At 36.7% G+C, this 18466-nt stretch overlaps 1 protein-coding gene across 6 annotated transcripts in view; it reads left to right on the plus strand.

Annotated features, from left to right (window-relative positions):
- Window positions 1-18466, plus strand: part of scaf8 (SR-related CTD associated factor 8) — a 100682-nt gene that overhangs the window by 30531 nt on the left and 51685 nt on the right. For all 6 annotated transcript variants that reach the window (XR_208642.3, XR_004222838.1, XR_004222837.1 and 3 more), the window contains 11 exons: window positions 92-175; window positions 286-330; window positions 1555-1716; window positions 3807-3960; window positions 7471-7601; window positions 9891-10067; window positions 12258-12331; window positions 12949-13066; window positions 14745-14876; window positions 17168-17277; window positions 18244-18437. Coding sequence is in view for 3 of the 6 variants with exons in the window: in XM_031903015.1 (XP_031758875.1) it covers window positions 92-175; window positions 286-330; window positions 1555-1716; window positions 3807-3960; window positions 7471-7601; window positions 9891-10067; window positions 12258-12331; window positions 12949-13066; window positions 14745-14876; window positions 17168-17277; window positions 18244-18437 (1381 nt within the window). In the remaining 3 variants the exon portion in view is untranslated. The remainder of the gene's footprint in view (window positions 1-91; window positions 176-285; window positions 331-1554; window positions 1717-3806; window positions 3961-7470; window positions 7602-9890; window positions 10068-12257; window positions 12332-12948; window positions 13067-14744; window positions 14877-17167; window positions 17278-18243; window positions 18438-18466) is intronic.

The raw sequence follows: 18466 nt of genomic DNA on the forward strand, positions 1-18466 counted from the left end.
ATGAACTTCATTTTTTTTAATGTTTTTAGTCATATTTTAAGTTAAACAATCTGTAATCTAATTATGCTCTTGCAAAAATTTTATTTTACAGCTATATTCACTGAATGACTACAGGCCACCTATTTCTAAAGCCAAAATGACCCAGATAACTAAGGCTGCTATCAAAGCTATTAAGGTAAAAAAAAAAATAATATCCTTCATAATTTAACATTGCAAATATGTATTCAGTACATTCATTGCAAATATGTATTCAATACTTTTATTAAGTAATCTCTTTCTTTTTAGTTTTACAAGCATGTTGTTCAAAGTGTTGAGAAATTCATCCAGAAGGTAAGCTTCCAATATTTCCCCATTAGTTCTCCATTAGTATGCTAGTTTTAAAAGTTTGGAATCGTCCAGAAATGTTTATATTTTGAGAGAAATTATTTTTTTCGCCAAGGTAACATGATTATTGTCATTATTATTAAAACGTATTTAGAAAGCACCAACATTATATTATGTACAGTCAATACACTGACTATGTGATAACATTTCTTTATTTAATGTAACTGTTGAATTCATCAAAGTTTACATTCATCAAGAATCCTCCCTACATTTGCAGCTATTCAAGCTTCACAGACTTGGCATTTTAGGTGTCAGTTTTTAAAGATATTCAGGGAAATCTTCTTCCCATTCCTTCTGTAGTTACTTTAGAATGCCACTGGTTTGTAGGGCATATTTCTTTGTCATTATGATGAAGTTTTTCACACAGGAGCTTGCTAGGTTTGAGGTCTGATGACTGTGCCCGCCAATACATCAAAGACAGTATTCTTCACATATTGTTTTGCCGCACGATAAAGTTTGCACCAACTGAATGCAAAGGACAGGGGATGAGTCAGCCCAAACCTTTTATACGTGTTAGTCACATTGGAAAAAGTGTCTTGATGGGGGTGAAGGTGGCAAATAAAAGATATGATTGCCTATTTGGTAGCCCCTGTGTGGACTGGCAACCTGCAAAAGGCTCTGTTTGGCATTGCACCGGGTTTTTATGGGGTTATCCAAAACCCCAAGCTAGGAATTTAGAAATGAGCACCTGCTTTGAGGTCACTGGGAACAACATTCAAGTGGCTGCATGTTGCTTGCGAGCCACCGGCTGGTGATCACTGCAGTAATGTATTTCTTGATATCTATATTATCATCTTTTTGTCTATATCAAAATACTCATACTGAGATGTGAGTGAAGAAAAGCCACTGAGCTGCTGCTTCTCTTCACTTCCTTTTGGGTGACAGATTAGAATTGATAATGTCCTGATATGTTATGCTGGTAGAATTGGTCTGAATGGCCCCCTTGACTGACCATACATGCTCAGCTTTTCGGGTAGTAAAGCTAAAATTGTCCAAAATGCATGACCAAATTTTGCTTTGTATGGCTAACAATTTACATTGCTGTGAATGATATGTATTTGAAATAATTTAGTAGCAGTAGCTTGATTACAGGGCCATACATAAAAAAAGAGTGTGTACGGTTTAATATTTTTATTTTATCTTATCTTTTCTTTTTTCCTGCCATTTTAGTGCAAGCCAGAATATAAGGTTCCTGGACTATATGTCATTGATTCAATTGTCCGTCAATCCAGACATCAGTTTGGTCAAGATAAGGATCTTTTTGCACCCCGGTTTAGCAATAACATAATTAATACTTTCCAGAATCTGTACCGTTGTCCTGCAGATGACAAGGTATATTTCATCAATATGATGCACATTGTATTATTTATTTTAATTTATATCAACCATCTTTGTTTTAACATATGCTTTTGTTGGGTTAAATGACCTGCTGATCTTGAAATCACATGGGTTGCAAACTAATGGGAATGGCCCCATGTGGTATTACCCTTAATGTTTTTTCACGGTATGATCCCCTTTCTTTTTTCTGTTGCTTTTACTTGCCATTCTTTTTTCCTCATTAGCTTAATTCCATAGACACTTTTTATCTCCAACTTATGTTTCATTGTATGCTCTCTTTCCTTGTGATCTTTCTCTTTCTTCTTTTTTTCTTTAGAGTTATTAATTGTCCGAGAGACAAAATATTCATAATTACTATGCATTCTATTGCAATTATCTGTTCTACACCCCTCTTTAAAGAATAAGTAAACCATAATTTTCTAAAATTACTGTATACAGTTACCAGTATAACATACCTTTCTCCCTGCATTCAGATTTATTTTGTTTCTCTATTACAGCCAGTTCAACTACAGATCTTTTTGTTACTTCCTTGTCTAGTGTGAAGCTCCTTTTGCTTTCAGAGTACTCATTTTCTCTTCAACTATGATGACCTCAAAGTAGTGCCTACTGTGCATGCCTAATTGATTTTAATTGGAGTAGAGGCAGTGAGCATGCCCAGTAGGCATCTTCTTGAGGTCTTCATAGTGGGAGAGAGGAGTGCTCAGAAAGCAAATGGGGGCAGAGCTTCACACTAGACAAGGAAGTCAGTAAAAAGCCTCATTTCAGCTGCTTGTAATAAAGAAAGAAAATCTGCAGGCAGGGAGACATGTATAGTATTCTGGGGGTTGTTTAAAGTAATTTTAGGGGATTTGAAATAAAAGACTTATCCATCAAAGCCTCCTTCTTATCCCCATTACTATATATACGGCGCACCACTTCTTTCCACTTATTTTTTCCCTCTAATGACCTGTACCTCATTGTTTTTTTTCTTTTGCTTTATTTTATTATTCTTACAGGGTATTATTATAAATTGAAAACATTTTATTTACCTTAAAGAGTTAGTATACCCCTTGTTTATCATGATTTCAATAAATAGGGCTTTTACTGAACATAATTTTGCCTATTGTTTAAATCATGAAAAATCTATGGTTTGTGATATTTCTTGAACTAAACAAATTTAATGAAAGCTACTTCATATTTATAATTTGATCACCAGTGCACAGAACATCCATCTCACTATGTAGAGGGTTGTATAAAACTAAACCCTTAAAATGGATATGGATAGAAATGCCATATTTTATATATTCCATATATTCCATATTGGAATCTCTGTTATAATATGACTTCTGAAACAAATGCAAAATTGCAATACAGGATAACAGTACATTCTGTTTAATTGCATGAAAACCCCTTTATATATTAATTTACATTTTTTATTTTTTCTTGCCTGTTGTTAAATTTCCTCACTATTTAGGTAGTCCTCGCCTATCAGCTAATAACAAGCACTTGCAATATTTCTACTGTACAGCGCTGCGTACATAAGTAGCGCTTTATAAATAAAGATATACATACATACATACAATAGGCTTCTGGTGCACAAGATTGGTTGCTCCTTATAAATCTTTCCTACTGCAGGCAAATTGTCTTCTTAAAATATTTTCCTGCCAGCAAAAATGTAAATCATGGGTTGGAAAACTTATGTGGCCCTCACAGTCCCCCAACTTGAATATCATCGAAAATCTATGGGATGATATGAAGCAGGCTGTCCATGCAAAGAATTAAGAGGGGTTCCCAATCTTAATAAATATATTACTGTGCATGTGATAATTCATTTGATGATTAACATGTGAATATACCAGTTCACTGCCTTTGATGGCCGATATAGCCCACTGTCCATAAGGTCAAATGGCCATTTTTAGTTTGCTTGCACAGTATTAATCCAAAATTGCAAATACTTTGGATGGATAAAAGATGAGGTTGTATGTCTGTATAGTTGTTCATACTGCAAAATGCTTATTATAGGACCTGTTGGTATTATACATTGTTTTCTTTTACACTCTGGACCAGGGTTTAATAATGTGTATTTTCTTCCTTCTTTTATTCAGAGCAAAATTGTAAGAGTTCTGAATCTCTGGCAGAAGAATAATGTGTTTAAGAGTGAAATTATTCAGCCACTTCTTGATATGGCTGCTGGTATCCCTCCTCCAGTTGTCACTCCGGTGTTACCCAGTACTACTGCTGCAGTGAGCAACACTCCAGGTATTTTCATTGGATACCCAACACAATTGGTACCTGTTTTAATGGTTTTATATCTGACACTTTTTTTTTATGACTGGCTTATGTTGGTAGCTCTCTAGGTGTGACTCAAGTCACATATTCGATCTCAATATTCCATGGACCACCATGATATATAGCAGCGTTATAGACTGGATTGTGCAATATATTTTTCCTTCCAGTCATTGCCTTTTTATGTTTGATTCTAACCTTATGTAAACATTCATTTTTATGCTTGATTTATATACTCTAGTATAAGCCTAGTTTTTAGCACCCAAAATGTGCTCAAAAAGTCACGCTCGGCTTATACTCGAGTCAGGTGCCATGGGTCCCTCCAAACTCGCACCCTCTGTCCTTTGTGTGCAAATTAGGCCACCAGCAACCAGACCCTCCAGTGCCCTGGCCCGCTCCCAAATTTATCTTCATCTACCATCCTCACCTGTCCCATTCTGCACTAGAAATTTCACTTTATATTCTATATAAACTATATATAGTTTTGAAGGATTTTAACTCTTTGTGTTTTAGCTTGGTTGCTGAGTACTGTTAAGGTATCATTGTTGATAAAACTATTGTTTTTGTTGACCCTCCACTTACCGAGTTAGTTTACAGTTTTTATTTGAAATAAATATTTAAAAACATATACCCCACTGATGCCTCATTTAATATAATTTTATTGGTATTTATTTTGATGAAACTTAGCAGTAGCTGCTGCATTTCCCACCCCAGGCTTATACTCGAGTCAATAAGTTTTCCAGGTTTCTTAGGTAAAATTAGGTACCTCGGCTTATAATCGGATCGGCTTATACTCGAGTCTTTTTCTAAAGGTGAAATTGCCCTGGCTGTCATCCCTCTTAAAGTGAATGTTATATATAGTTTTGAAGGATTTTAACTCATAGGGGCACATATACTAATGCACGAACTGGCCTAATGCGTCTGAATGCGTTTTTTTCGTAATTATCGGTATTTTGCGATTTTTCGGAAAATTGTCGCGACTTTTTCGTAGCCGTTGCGACTGTTTCGCAAAATGTCGCGATTTTTTTGTAGCGATACGACTTGCGCCGAGTACGAAAGATTCGGATTCATTCAAGCTTCAGCATGGTGACTTTTCTTGGGCCAGGTTGGAGCTGCAGAGTGCCATTGAGTCCTATGGGAGGCTTCCAAAATCATGCTAAGTCTGAAAGTTTTGCCCGCCGTTTACGAGCGCTCAATACGAAAAAGTCGCGACAAGATACGAGCATATCGTAACGGCTACGAAAAAGTCGCGACTTTTCGCGCAAGTCGTAATGGTTACGAAAAAGTTGTGACAATTTACGAAAAGTCGTAACGGCGACGAAAAAAAACGCAAAAAATACTAAAAAGTCGCAAAATGTTCATTTTCCAATTCGAATTCGTGTCTTAGTAAATCAGCCCCTTAGTGTTTTAGCTTAGTTGCTGAGTACTCTTAAGGTATCATTGTTGATAAAACTATTGTTTTTGTTGACCCTCCACTTACAGAGCTAGTTTACAGTTTTTATTTGAAATAAATATTTAAAAACATATACCCCACTGATGCCTCATTTAATATAATTTTATTGGTATTTATTTTGATGAAACTTTGCAGTAGCTGCTGCATTTCCCACTCTAGGCTTATACTCGAGTCAATAAGTTTTCCAGGTTTCTTAGGTAAAATTAGGTACCTCGGCTTATAATCGGATCGGCTTATACTCAAGTCTTTTTCTAAAGGTGAAAGTGCCCTGGCTGTCATCCCTCTTAAAGTGAATGTTATGTTATGTGATGGGTCATAAGCTTTTAAAGGAGAAGAAAAGTTACAATCACTAGGGTTTGCCACCTCAGGCCTGGTGCTTCTGTTAGCAGAAAGCTTCCTGGGGTTCTTCTAGTAGGCACCACCAAGAGTGATCCTCTTCTTCCTGCTTCTTCTTTCTTGGCTACCCTGGGGCCAACACATGCACAGTTGAGTGAAAAGGCCAGCTTTTATGTTAAAGTCCACCTTTACTGCGCATGCGCGCCCATGCTTTTGGGACCCCCCCACCCCAGCGATTGTGACTTTCCTTCTTTTTGTGCACAATGCTATTCTCACTCCCTGCTGTCTCTAGCAACTTATTACACCTGTCCTGGTGCAGCATCAGAGTGGGGTGAGGATGGGCATTTTGGAAAGAATCTAACACACTATTACCAATCTGATCTGGGGAGACAAAATAGGCATTGCAGTGCGCAATCATTAGTGCACCAAAAGTTAAAGAAAGGCACAAGAGTGTCTGAGAGGAAGAATGAGTGGCTTCCTGAGGAAAGTAGCTAGTTTTTACTGTAATTTTAATCAGAGAGTAAACACAGAAAGGAATAGAAAATTACAGAGAGAAATCAACTTATAACCACAGAAACTGCAAAACGGATAAGGAGAGAGTGTAAGGGAACTATTCAGTGAAGTAACGGGCAAACATTTACCACAATTCAGAAAGATAAGCATCTGCTCGTAGATAATTGTAAAGCAAAATAATCTTGGCACTAGAGAGGTTTTTTCAGCCTGTTGTAGTATTCTTCATAGTGATATGTTTCTGTAAGTGCTGCAAACAGTGAAGGCTGCATCCAGGTCAGCCACACCTTCTAAATATGGCCATACATGTTAAGATCCGCTCGTATGGCAAAGTCACAAACAAGCGGATCTTCTCCCAATATGCCCACCTAAGGTGGGCGACATTGGGCTAAATTGATCGACAACAACGGACATAGGAGCTGTTGGACCAAGGATCGCATCAATGAGCTGATGTGGACCCTGGTCCGAAAATCGAACCTGGGAAAATCAAACCTACCTGATTTACACCTGGCTATATCAATTGGGGAGGCCCGTCAGGGGGCCCATACATTGGCACCAAAAATGCCCTGCATTCTCGTTTTTGCAAGGGGTAGGTGAGCCTGAGGAGACATTAGTGTTTCTTATATCAGCAATGACATAGGACACTGAGTGAGTTTAATAAGAGGGATAACAGAGTTAACCAAGCAAATCCAGGAATCTCTGGTGGGTGGGTTTAGGGGCAGTTAAGTGCATCACCGTATTTAGAAAAATTTACATGCAAGTGGGGAAAAAGAACATAAAGTATCATAGTGTATTTATATAAAAAATAAAACCAATAATTTGTGCACACAGTGGGTTGAAACATGTATTCACAGTATTGACCAGGTATAGAACACCCTTTTCTTTTTCTGGTTATAGTCCCTTGGACTCTTATACGACTAACAAAGGGTAAATCTGTACCTGTAACATGTAGCATCCAATCAGAGATTAACTATGTTCAGCCAGCTGCCTCAAGAAAAAATTATTGTACAAGGGCAAATTTACCCACTGTTAGTGAATGTGCCTCAATATCTTATCTCATCTCATCTATGCATTAATTATTTTGTGTATTGTATAATTTATTACATTTTGCACTATGGAATCCTAAAAAAAAAAAAAAAAAAAACACTTAGCAATTTTTTTTTTTCAAATTTATATTTGCTTAGGAACACCAGTAACCCCAGTTACACCAGCAAATATTGTTCAGGGAATACCTGATCCGTGGATTGCACAGATAAACAATACAGATACCCTTGCTGCTGTGGCACAGATTCTGCAAAGCCCTCAAGGGCAACAGGTAAAACATAATTTTGTATTATTTTTCAAAACAGTTATCCAAATGGGTTTATAGACAGCAAGATATTTTAAACTTAACCTACAGGAAATACGCTAGTAGTTGTTCTTCTGTTCTTCAGAACATGTTGTTGGAGTAGTTGGCTCATAATAAAACAATACACAATTTTTTTTACATAGTTCCCCAATGTGTGAGGAAACCATGTATGCGGGGAGATATTTGCCACTGACTCAGGTTAACCATTTCTCTACCCCTAATTATCAATACAAATTTATCAAGTCCCTCCCAAAACTTTTTCAGTGGGCTGCTCAAGCAACACCAGAAAGTGTAAAACTGCAGCTGATGTATGAGCTGACATGCCACTACAGTCTGGCACTTATACTTGTTACAGGGGCAGTGCTATTAACTTCAAGCGCTTTTACAGTCTGAACCAGTATTTCCCTTAACAGTAATAATATGTATGTACAGTGGCTTGCAAAAGTATTCGGCCCCCTTGAACTTTTCCACATTTTGTCACATTACAGCCACAAACATGAATCAATTTTATTGGAATTCCACGTGAAAGACCAATACAAAGTGGTGTAAGTGGAACGAAAATCATACATGATTCCAAACATTTTTTACAAATAACTGCAAAGTGGGGTGTGCGTAATTATTCAGCCCCCTGAGTCAATACTTTGTAGAACCACCTTTTGCTGCAATTACAGCTGCCAGTCTTTTAGGGTATGTCTCTACCAGCTTTGCACATCTAGAGACTGAAATCCTTGCCCATTCTTCTTTGCAAAACAGCTCCAGCTCAGTCAGATTAGATGGACAGCGTTTGTGAACAGCAGTTTTCAGATCTTGCCACAGATTCTTGATTGGATTTAGATCTGGACTTTGACTGGGCCATTCTAACACATGGATATGTTTTGTTTTACACCATTCCATTGCTGTCCTGGCTTTATGTTTAGGGTCGTTGTTCTGCTGGAAGGTGAACCTCCGCCCCAGTCTCAAGTCTTTTGCAGACTCCAAGAGGTTTTCTTCCAAGATTGCCCTGTATTTGGCTCCATCCATCTTCCCATCAACTCTGAGCAGCTTCCCTGTCCCTGCTGAAGAGAAGCCCCCCCAGAGCATGATGCTGCCCCCCCCCATATGTGACAGTGGGGATGGTGTGTTCAGAGTGATGTGCAGTGTTAGTTTTCCGCCACACATAGCGTTTTGCATTTTGGCCAAAAAGTTCCATTTTGGTCTCATCTGACCAGAGCACCTTCTTCCACATGTTTGCTGTGTCCCCCACATGGCTTGTGGCAAACTGCAAACGGGACTTCTTATGGTTTTCTGTTAACAATGGCTTTCTTCTTGCCACTCTTCCATAAAGGCCAACTTTGTGCAGTGCACGACTAATAGTTGTCCTATGGACAGATTCCCCCACCTGAGCTGTAGATCTCTGCAGCTCGTCCAGAGTCACCATGGGCCTCTTGGCTGCATTTCTGATCAGCGCTCTCCTTGTTCGGCCTGTGAGTTTAGGTGGACGGCCTTGTCTTGGTAGGTTTACAGTTGTGCCATACTCCTTCCATTTCTGAATGATCGCTTGAACAGTGCTCCGTGGGATGTTCAAGGCTTTGGAAATCTTTTTGTAGCCTAAGCCTGCTTTAAATTTCTCAATAACTTTATCCCTGACCTGTCTGGTGTGTTCTTTGGACTTCATGGTGTTGTTGCTCCCAATATTCTCTTAGACAACCTCTGAGGCCGTCACAGAGCAGCTGTATTTGTACTGACATTAGATTACACACAGGGGCACTCTATTTAGTCATTAGCACTCATCAGGCAATGTCTATGGGCAACTGACTGCACTCAGACCATGATCTCATGGTATCACTTACTTCATGTGGTCATAGGATAGCAATATATTACAGTTAGTTCTCCAAGAGAGATCTGCAACCAGATCACTTCCATCCTTTGCCTTTTAATGATTGTGTCTCACATATGTATTGTTGAGCTTGATAAAAAGGAATATGTTATATTCTGAAAGATTGCCCATTTTATATTATGTTTAATACAATTTTATTAAATAAATATATACATATACTGGAACAAGGACATCACTCCTAGGATTTAAAGAATTGTGAACAAAATGTAAATGCAAAAATAGAAAGGTTTAAAACACTCCACTCCTGATGAAGGTTTCTGTGTGAGACTGAAATGTAGAGTAATAAACCTTTCTATTTTTGAATTTATATTTATATTTTTTGTATGTGTATATATACATATATAATCGTTTTTTTAATTATTTACCTTTTTCCTTTGTAGCTTCAACAGCTTGTACAGTCTTTGCACATCCAACAGCAGAAGCCTCAGCCTTCTCTCCTACAAGCACTAGATGCTGGCCTTGTAGTTCAATTGCAGGCACTTACAGCTCAACTTACAGCAGCAGCTGCTTCTACTAATCCTCTCAACCAATTAGAACAAAGTGTTTCACTCAGCAAGGTAATATGAGTTCAGTATGCATCCCCTTACAATACTTTGTAAGCAAAACCTTTATGGCAGAATTATATTACCTGTATGATTACTGTGTGGTATAACACAGAATGATGTACATCAGGGTTCCCCAACCTTTTTTACCCATGAGCAATATTTAAATAAAAAATAAAAAAAATAGTTGGGGAGCAATGCAAGCATGAAAAATTTCCCAAGGGGGGACCAAAAAATGCTGTGCTTAGTTATTTGGTAGCCCAATACTGACTGACAGACTACAGGAGGCAGTACACTTGGGGGCACATTTATTAATCCACGAACGTCCGAAAAGCGTCCGAATGCGCTTTTTTTGGTAATGATCAGTATTTTGCGATTTTTTCGTAAATTGTTGCAACTTTTTTCGTAGCTATTACGACTTGCTCGTAAGTTGTCGCAACTTTTTCGTAGCCATTACGATTTGCTCGTAAATTGTCGCGACTTTTTCGTAGCCATTACTACTTGCTCGTAAATTGTAGCGACTTTTTCGTAGCCGTCGTGTAGAGTACAAACGTTTCGGAATCATTCAAGCTTCAGTATCGTGACTTTCCTTGGGCCAGGTTGGAGCTGCAGAGTGCCATTAAGTCCTATGGGAGGCTTCCAAAATCATGCAAAGTCGCAAAGGTTTGCCCGCCGTTTACGAGCGCTCAATACGAAAAAGTCGTAACAATTTACAAGCAAGTTGGAATGGCTACAAAAAGTCGCGACAATTTACGAGCAAGTCGTAATGGCTACGAAAAAGTCGCGACAATTTACGAAAAATCGCAAAATGTTTGTTTCCAATCCGATTTTTTCCCATTCGGGATTCGGATTCGTGGATTAGTAAATCAGCCCATGGTCTTTATACCTCCAAAACATGCCTCCAATTCAGAAGTTCAAAATTAAGCACCTGTTTTCAGGCCATTGGGAGCAATACTGGCCATTGGCAGTATAAACATATAAATTTCTTTGTGTACAGAGCCGTTAAAGGTGTAGGTCACCTTTAAGTTCACTTTTAGTATGGCATAGGCATTGATATTCTGAGACAATTTGCTGTTTGTTTTTACTTTTTGTGTTTTTTCTGTTATTTAGCTTTTTGTTCAGCAGCTCTCCAGTTTGGAATTTCAGCAGCTCTTTGCTTGGGTCTTGTTTACCTTAGCAACCAGGCAGTTGTTTGTATAAGATACTGGAATATGGTTACCTCCATTTGAAAGTCGGAAAGATGAAGTAGATGAAGAAGGCAAAAAAACACATAAACTATAAAAAAAATGAACATCAATTCCAAAGTTACTAGGAATAGGGCTTTTTATAACATACTAAAAGTTAACTTAAAGGTGAACAACTTCAAAATACATATACCCACCCAAACAACGTATACATTATTCAGAAAATGTAAAAATTATTATAGTGCTGTTCTTTTGCAGATAGTAGAGCCAACTAACTCAATTAAAATAGTCAATACTTTAGTAATTAATTGTTTCAGTTCAATATGAGTTAATAGTTTTTGGAAGAAATGGGCATATTTATCTCTAATTATTAAAGAAAATAATCATAATTAAACTTGGAAGCTTTCTGCTATTATTTAAACTCCGTAATTCTTGACGCACATACGATTTAAATAACTGAATACATTTTTATTTCCTTAATAAAAATGGCAACAGTGCTTGAGCAAAATCATACCAAAATTGCAACTTTTTTTTACTAAATTATATTGAATATTGATTATTTCATGTAGATTATTTTCATGCAGTTATATATAAATTCTACCACCGTAAAGTACCATTTAAAGTACAAATAAAGTCTGAATGAGTATTCAGTTTGCAAAAAAAAAAAAAAAAATCATATTGGCAGCATCTGATGTAGTCACGTGTATACTGTGCACATTTACATACATATATTTAAGAAGGGAAATGCAATTAATAACCATAACCCTTGTTAGTTAAATTATTGTAGGACCCCTTATAAATTAAAGTTAATCACTGTGTTATTTATAAATAAATATATAAACAATGATCATGATTAGTTAGTATGAAGTTGTTTGAGTGTATAAAATCTCATAGCCAAGAACATGAATGGTACCAATATTACACAATAAAAAATTTTTATGGAAAAAAAAATTCCATATGAAAATATATTTTTTCTAAATTTTGCTAAAATAGCCATTCTAATTATTTTATATCCTGACAGAAATTAATGGATAGGTTTGATTTTGGAGATGACTCGAACCAGCAAGAAGATCCAAAAAAGGAGACCCAACAAATGTAAGATATACATTTCTGATATAAATTTTTATACATCATTCCTACAGGGCAGGAACTTGGTGTAGGCAGAATAGGTAGAAAAATTACTGTATGGTCGTTCCACTGCCATTACCACCTGCTGCAGCCTTGCTCTAAGTTCTGGAAAGGGAAATTGGGAGTGGTCCACGGCAGGGAGTGGGGGACATGTGTGGAATGCTGTTACCACGAATTAAATCAAAATTCTCATAACTTTCATATTGACTACTTCAAAGAAAACACACTGCTTTCTTTTTGTGTGTCATGAAAGTCCCTACCAGTAAGCTGACCAAAAAATATGTTTAGTATACATTCTGATGAATAAAATGCTAAAATATAAATATTTCTTCTAAAACTTGTAGTTTTTATGCAATATCTAAAAATTGCATCAAACCTTGAGTTTTAAAACATCCTATCTTGTACATGTTTAAGTATAGAGGTAAACCATGACAAGTTTGAATGGCAGGAGCCCTCTGACCCCGAAATGAAAATATTGCACACAGAACTTTTACGACAAAAAACAAGTACAATTAGTCTGTTTTTCTGTACGGTGGTACAAAAAGTGAAATCATTAATTTATTCTTTGCTTTATTTCAAAATAGCCCTCTGATTCCAGAATCTGTGAATAACTCAATTTTCCATCAACTTGCGGAACATTTGCAGCAACAAAATCTTGAGCATCTTCGACAGCAATTACTGGAACAGCAACATTCTACAAAGGTAATATATGACCACTTTTACAGAGGATCACCCATATAAGTATAGTAGCAACTATTTAATTCTCAGGCCATATATAACTGTCCAATTTGAGCAATTAGATTTTTACAGTTTCTATGGATTTGTGTTTTAACTCTGTGCACAGTTTAAACATGACAGGGAAAATAATAGAATAACTTTGCGTGACATGTACATTTAATAGTAAATTTAAGATTCACATGATTTTATTGGTTTTGTGTTCAGTATATTGTAAGAGATAAACCAAGGTTAATTTAAATAGAAAAATTGAACACTTTTTTTATTGTGGTTTCTTTTAGTAAATGTTTACAAGATCTTTCACTTGTTTTTGTAAGCTTTTTGTTATAAATTAAAAATACAATAGAACCTCCATTTTACATATTTAGATGACAAAAAAATTTTTATAAAATAAAGGAAACGCATTATATATTGGTGGACTACAAAAAAAGAACGGTGTAAAATAAGGGAGAAAGTAAAACCAGTCCGTGTAAAACCGAGGCTTCACTGTATAGTTAACATGAAACTTTTAGAAAAAGTTTACAAAATACATATCCAAATGAGAAAAACACATTCCTCAGTTCATAGTTTAAAAATTTTAAAGGACCAGTAACACCAATAAAGGGGTTTAAAGTATTTAAAGGGATTCTGTCATGATTTTAATGGTATTCTTTTTATTTCTAAATTGCATTATTTACATAGAAAATAATTCACTCTGCCATTTAAAATTTTATTTTTTTAAGTTGTAATATCGGAGTGTAGGCTTTCAGAAGGAGCCAGCGCTACACATTAGAACGGCTTTCAGATAACCTATTGTCTCTCCTACTCCTATTGTCTCTCTATACCTGGAGGTGTCCCAAGCTGGACTTGGCTGTAGCTCCCTGGGAAATGAAGAATATGGCTAGTCCCATGTGAAATTTCAAAATTAAATATAAATAAAGCTCTTTGCTTTTTGAAAAATGAATTTTGATGCATGATTCTGCTGGAGAAGCTCTATTAACTAATAAAAACATGTTTTCCAATGACAGTATTCCTTTAAATATATATACTGTTGCACTGCCCAGGTAAAATTGTATGTTTGGTTTAGAAACACTAATATAGTGTAGTTAAACAAGCTGCTGTTGAAATAGGGCTAAATGGCACATGTTAAATAGAAAATAACATAAGCTCTGTAGAATGCCATTATTTTCTGCAGGGCCAAAATAAAAACTGGAGGAATCAAACAGATCCAAGCAGTAATAAGCAAACTGCAAATGCTTTTATTAGCAGCGTAGTCTAATAAAAACACTTAGTTTGCTAATTACTTTTTGGAGCTGTTTGATTCTTCCAGTTTTTAGCTATTATGCTTCAGGGTGGTACACAGACACCTGGAATGTACTGCTATATTTTATTAAAATAAATCATAACCTGGTTGAAATAATAAAACAGTACATTTTAATTGATGTTAACTAAGCTAGCATAAACCCATGGTTGCATATCAATATATTAGTTTTTTCATATGTTAATATTTCTATTAGGCTTAAGGATGGTGGTTTAAATTACAGAAAGACCTCGAGGAACCCCATCTCTTAAGCATTCCTCGTAACAGATTCTTTATCAGTATCTTAAAACAGTTTCTGTGATGAAAAGATTTATAATAATTATTTACACTGTAATTTCTGTCCAGGTAACAGCTCAGGAAACTCAGGACTTTATGTCTGAATCAGAAAATTCTGCAACACCTTCACAGGATGACAGTCAACAGCCATTTCTGGAGTCTGAATCCCAAATGCATGCCTCCATGAACATGCAACAAGAAGTAAAGATAAAATAATGTTTATTTTCTTGCATATGATAAGCAGCAGGTTAAATGGGAATTTTTGTGTGTTTATATAGGGAATATTGTACCCCAAATGTAAAATATAAATATTTTAGTGGGCAACAAGAACTTCTATAACAATATGAATGCACAAGGCTAAAGCCAAATGCTTCTGTACTTGCCATGGAACTTTATTTTTTTCAACAGGGGGTTTGTTATTTTTAATAATGCTAAGGGGCCAATTTACTTCCCTTTTGTCTTTGACAAAAATGAAATCTCTACACCTAAACCTTTTAGTTTTTGTCAAAACCAGCTTCTCAAATAAAGAAAACAGTAATAGCAAGCCAGAGCAATTAGTTACTAAAAAAAGTGAGATCCAGAGCTAATTTTTTCATCGGTAGCAAACAAAATAGTAAGGGGTGCTCCATTCCTTCCACCAGTGCTCTGGAGAAAGAAAAGCCTCTGTCCCCCCTAACTACTGTATTGCAAACACTTTAAGGCATCTGCCACTTGGGGCTGATTCTTGGCGTATGGATAAATGTAGGCAAGCCGCCTCTACACTTCAAAAATCTTATTATGGTGCCTGCACTCTGAGCCATGGTGTCATCCCAGGTGCAGGTACACTGAGTGAATTTTGGGAAAATAACCACTCAAAAAAGCAGTTACAACAATATGGTTTATTGGCAGGCTGAGAATTCGCCCTGTTCAGGAACCTTAGGCATATTTCCAGTTAAATGTAGTTTACATTTATTTGTTATCCATAGTTACAAGCTATGAGCAAAAAACATTGGAAAATCTATTTTTAGAGTGAACATAGTGCGGCTCATTTACCAACATTGAGCAAATTTACCTGGGCAGTAACCCATAGCAACTAGAGATTAGCTTATTTTAGTCAGTCGCAGATATGACAATGAAAGCAAAAAATACTTTTTCCTAAGTGACCTTTTCAATTATAGCTATTATTTCAATAGCTTTTCAAAGCACAAAAGTGGAATCAAAGCTGGCTATATGGGCCTTTTTGTTTGAGACAACTGCAACAGAGGTCATGGGTGTTAAAAACATCTGTTTCAGTTTCACAGGAGTAGGTGAATTCTTGAGTTTTAGAATGCTGTAAATCAGTGCTGTCCAACTGGCAGCCCGCTGTGTGGCCCCCCACCTGTCTGGCTGCTTTGGTGGCTTACCTTTGTGTAAGCTTTAAATGGTATCAGTACTGGCCCCCTGCATGGTTAACACCTCAGATTCAGGCTGCAACCCCCCTGTATTGTTTAAAAATGTAATCCACTGTGTTGTTCACACCTTTTAATCCCTGCATTGTTCACCCCCTGCAGTGTTCACACCTCAGGCTCAGGCTGTAATCACCCACATTGGTCACCTGTTCACACCTCAGAGAGAAACCCACAAATAAACCCTGCACACTATAAAAAGGACATATACTGTGGTGGTACTGCAATTAAAAAAGTTTTTTAATATATAGTTAATGTGCAGACTGTAGGAGCAGTGCCAGCATTGCGTCACAGTAGGCTGCCTGTGTGTGCCATACTCTGCCTGCCCTATGCTGCCTGTATGTGCCATACACACAGGCAGCATAGGACAGGCAGAGTATGGCACACACAGGCAGGGTAGGGAAGGCAGAGAATGGCACACACAGGCAGGGTTGTGAAGGGAGAGTATGGCAGACGCAGGCAGGGTAGGGAAGGCAGAGTATGGCAGGTTTTTGCTGTATTACCACCATTAATATGGCTATGGTCATGCGATAACATGGGTGTGGTTTCAAGTGGCTGTGGTTTTAAAAAGGGGAGTGGTCAAAACTAGCTTCCATTATCTGCCCTCTACCACGGATGCCGGAAAAATTCCGGCCCTTGGTACCACAGAAGTTGGACAGCACTGCTGTAAATGATCTGTAGATTGAGTTATAAATACAAGCCCAGTGTTCTGTTGATATCTTAATATTCAGGTTTTTCCTAGCTAGGTGGTGATGTGTTTGTAACATCACTGCTGTTGAGGAGCTGTTTATATAGAGTTGAGAGAGGGTCTTTAGAATATTTTGGTTAAGCTCCCCAAGGGTGTCCAAACTTTGATCAAGGCATGTTGGTAACAAGGGCACAACTTCAATAGCTTTACAAATGTCTAGGGCAATAAATAGTTGTTGACTTCAAATATATAAAGAGATATTCAACTTGTTAAAGTCAGTTAAACAAAAAACAAAAGTGTCTGTTTTGGATTTACACATGATTGTAATTGCATCTAAATTAACAACTCATAGTTAAAGTATGCTGTTTTACTTTTCTCAGGATATGGACATTGAGGAAACGCTAGATGGAAATGAAGAGATATTTGAAAAAGAGGAAAAGAAAGTAATGAAAGAAGAAGCACCTAGGACACGTTCAAAGTCTCACTCAAGGTTTTCTACCCTAGAGTGTTTTAATAATTATGTAGTATCTTTTGCATTAACATAATTAATTTTTAGGCTACTAAATAAAACGAAAAAGCTGGAATTAAAACGCTGCAACTTTCTTCAGTATACGTTTTAATGAATTCATAACTTTACCTCTGTAGGCATTGTATTCTGACTAGTAACAGGAGAAAGAGATGTTCTTCCTCCATTTAGTTTAAAATCTGTCTACAGGTGGTAGATCATCAAGCAGATAGGGTAGAGTATATTTTTGTGAATGTAAATGTTCTGCATTTAAGTATAGGTAAAGCTATTTGTTTGAATCTTCACTTTCTTGTTAACTACTTAATTTGATCTTATTCGGGGAAAAACATGAAAAAAGTTTTCTTTTTTGCCTTACAAAGCCAACTCCTTACTGACTCCAGTGTTGCTGTTGAATCATTTAAAACACTGCAATTAATATTAACTTGTCTTTTGTGTTTCAATTATTTCAAAACATAATTGAAATTGGCCTAATAGACCTGTATGTAGCAAAAGGCTTTCACTGAACATAGAGTTTTACATTTTTTCTTTTTTAATACCCTGCTAATACGCCTTCCTGATTTTATAATAACAATAATTACAATGTCCTATTCGGAAACAAGAGCCCAGAATGTCACTACAGGTTTTACACATGGTCTTTTGTATATTATAAGGAAACAAAAGTATACATTACTACTTTGAGTATATAACCATTGATCCAGGAAGATGTTTTACTTGTTGTGTCTTCATTTCAATATTGTTTGCTATGGCTAGTCCTATTAAAAGATCTCCTCAGTCCTACCCCAGGAGAGAACTCAATCCCTTAATGGGAATAATAGCATGTTTTTAAAAATAATAAGTGACACCTAAATATTATTTTCACCTTCAAAAGTAACATAGAAATGTAAGATATGTATAATTGTGGATTTACATTAGTGAATTTGTTTTATAAAGGTCACCAAGGAAAAGACGATCACGATCACGGTCTGGCTCCAGGAAGCGCAAACACAGAAAACGCTCACGTTCGCGGTCAAGAGAAAGAAAACGCAAAACATCCCGCTCATATTCAAGTGAAAGAAGAGCAAGAGAGCGAGAGAAGGAACGGCAGAAAAAAGGCCTCCCTCCTATCAGATCCAAAACACTTAGTGGTATGCATGCTAAGTTAATGTTGTTTGCA

Source organism: Xenopus tropicalis, chromosome 5, assembly GCF_000004195.4.
Source record: "Xenopus tropicalis strain Nigerian chromosome 5, UCB_Xtro_10.0, whole genome shotgun sequence".
Classification (NCBI taxonomy): Eukaryota; Metazoa; Chordata; class Amphibia; order Anura; family Pipidae; genus Xenopus; species Xenopus tropicalis.